General features: G+C 60.2%; 1 protein-coding gene across 1 annotated transcript in view; it reads left to right on the top strand.

Moving 5' to 3' along the window:
- The window catches only part of EMH_0033670 (uncharacterized protein), a gene marked incomplete at both ends in the record, with an annotated part of 11,329 nt that overhangs the window by 2,778 nt on the left and 8,116 nt on the right, over window positions 1-435 (top strand). Inside the window, 1 exon segment of the mRNA XM_013494779.1 lies at window positions 153-325. Within this exon segment, the coding sequence (XP_013350233.1) occupies window positions 153-325 (173 nt within the window).

The following is a 435-nucleotide window of genomic DNA, read 5'->3' as shown; positions in this document are numbered from 1 at the left end:
TTTTGCTGCTCCTGCTGCTGTTGCAGCTGCTGCTCCTTTTCAAGCCCATGCTGCTGTTCAAAGGCCTCGCGTGCATTGCGTTGCTACTGCTGCTGCTGTTTCTGCTGCTGTTGCTGCTGCTGCTGCTGCTGCTGCTGCTGCTGCTGTCTCAGCGGGGTATCTGAGCGGCGTGCCGGTGCACTTGCTGCTGCGGCTGGTTGCTGCTGCAACAAGGAGACAGCTGGGGAGCGAGCGGCTGGAGGAGATAGGGGCTACGCTGCTGGCTCTCACACTAGGGGGAGACCTGCAGCAGCAGCAGCAGCAGCAGAAGCAGCAGCAGCAGCAGGTGCAGCTGCAGCAGCAAGGATACCTGCAGCATATACTCGATACTCCCCTTCTGTGCCGCACATTCCTTAGGCCCAGGCAGCACCTCATTCTTCCTGCTGCTGCCAGGTA

This window comes from Eimeria mitis, genomic scaffold (genome assembly GCF_000499745.2).
Source record: "Eimeria mitis Houghton genomic scaffold, Emh_scaff1281, whole genome shotgun sequence".
NCBI classification, from domain to species: domain Eukaryota; phylum Apicomplexa; class Conoidasida; order Eucoccidiorida; family Eimeriidae; genus Eimeria; species Eimeria mitis.
This window is presented reverse-complemented; position numbering and strand designations above follow the sequence as displayed.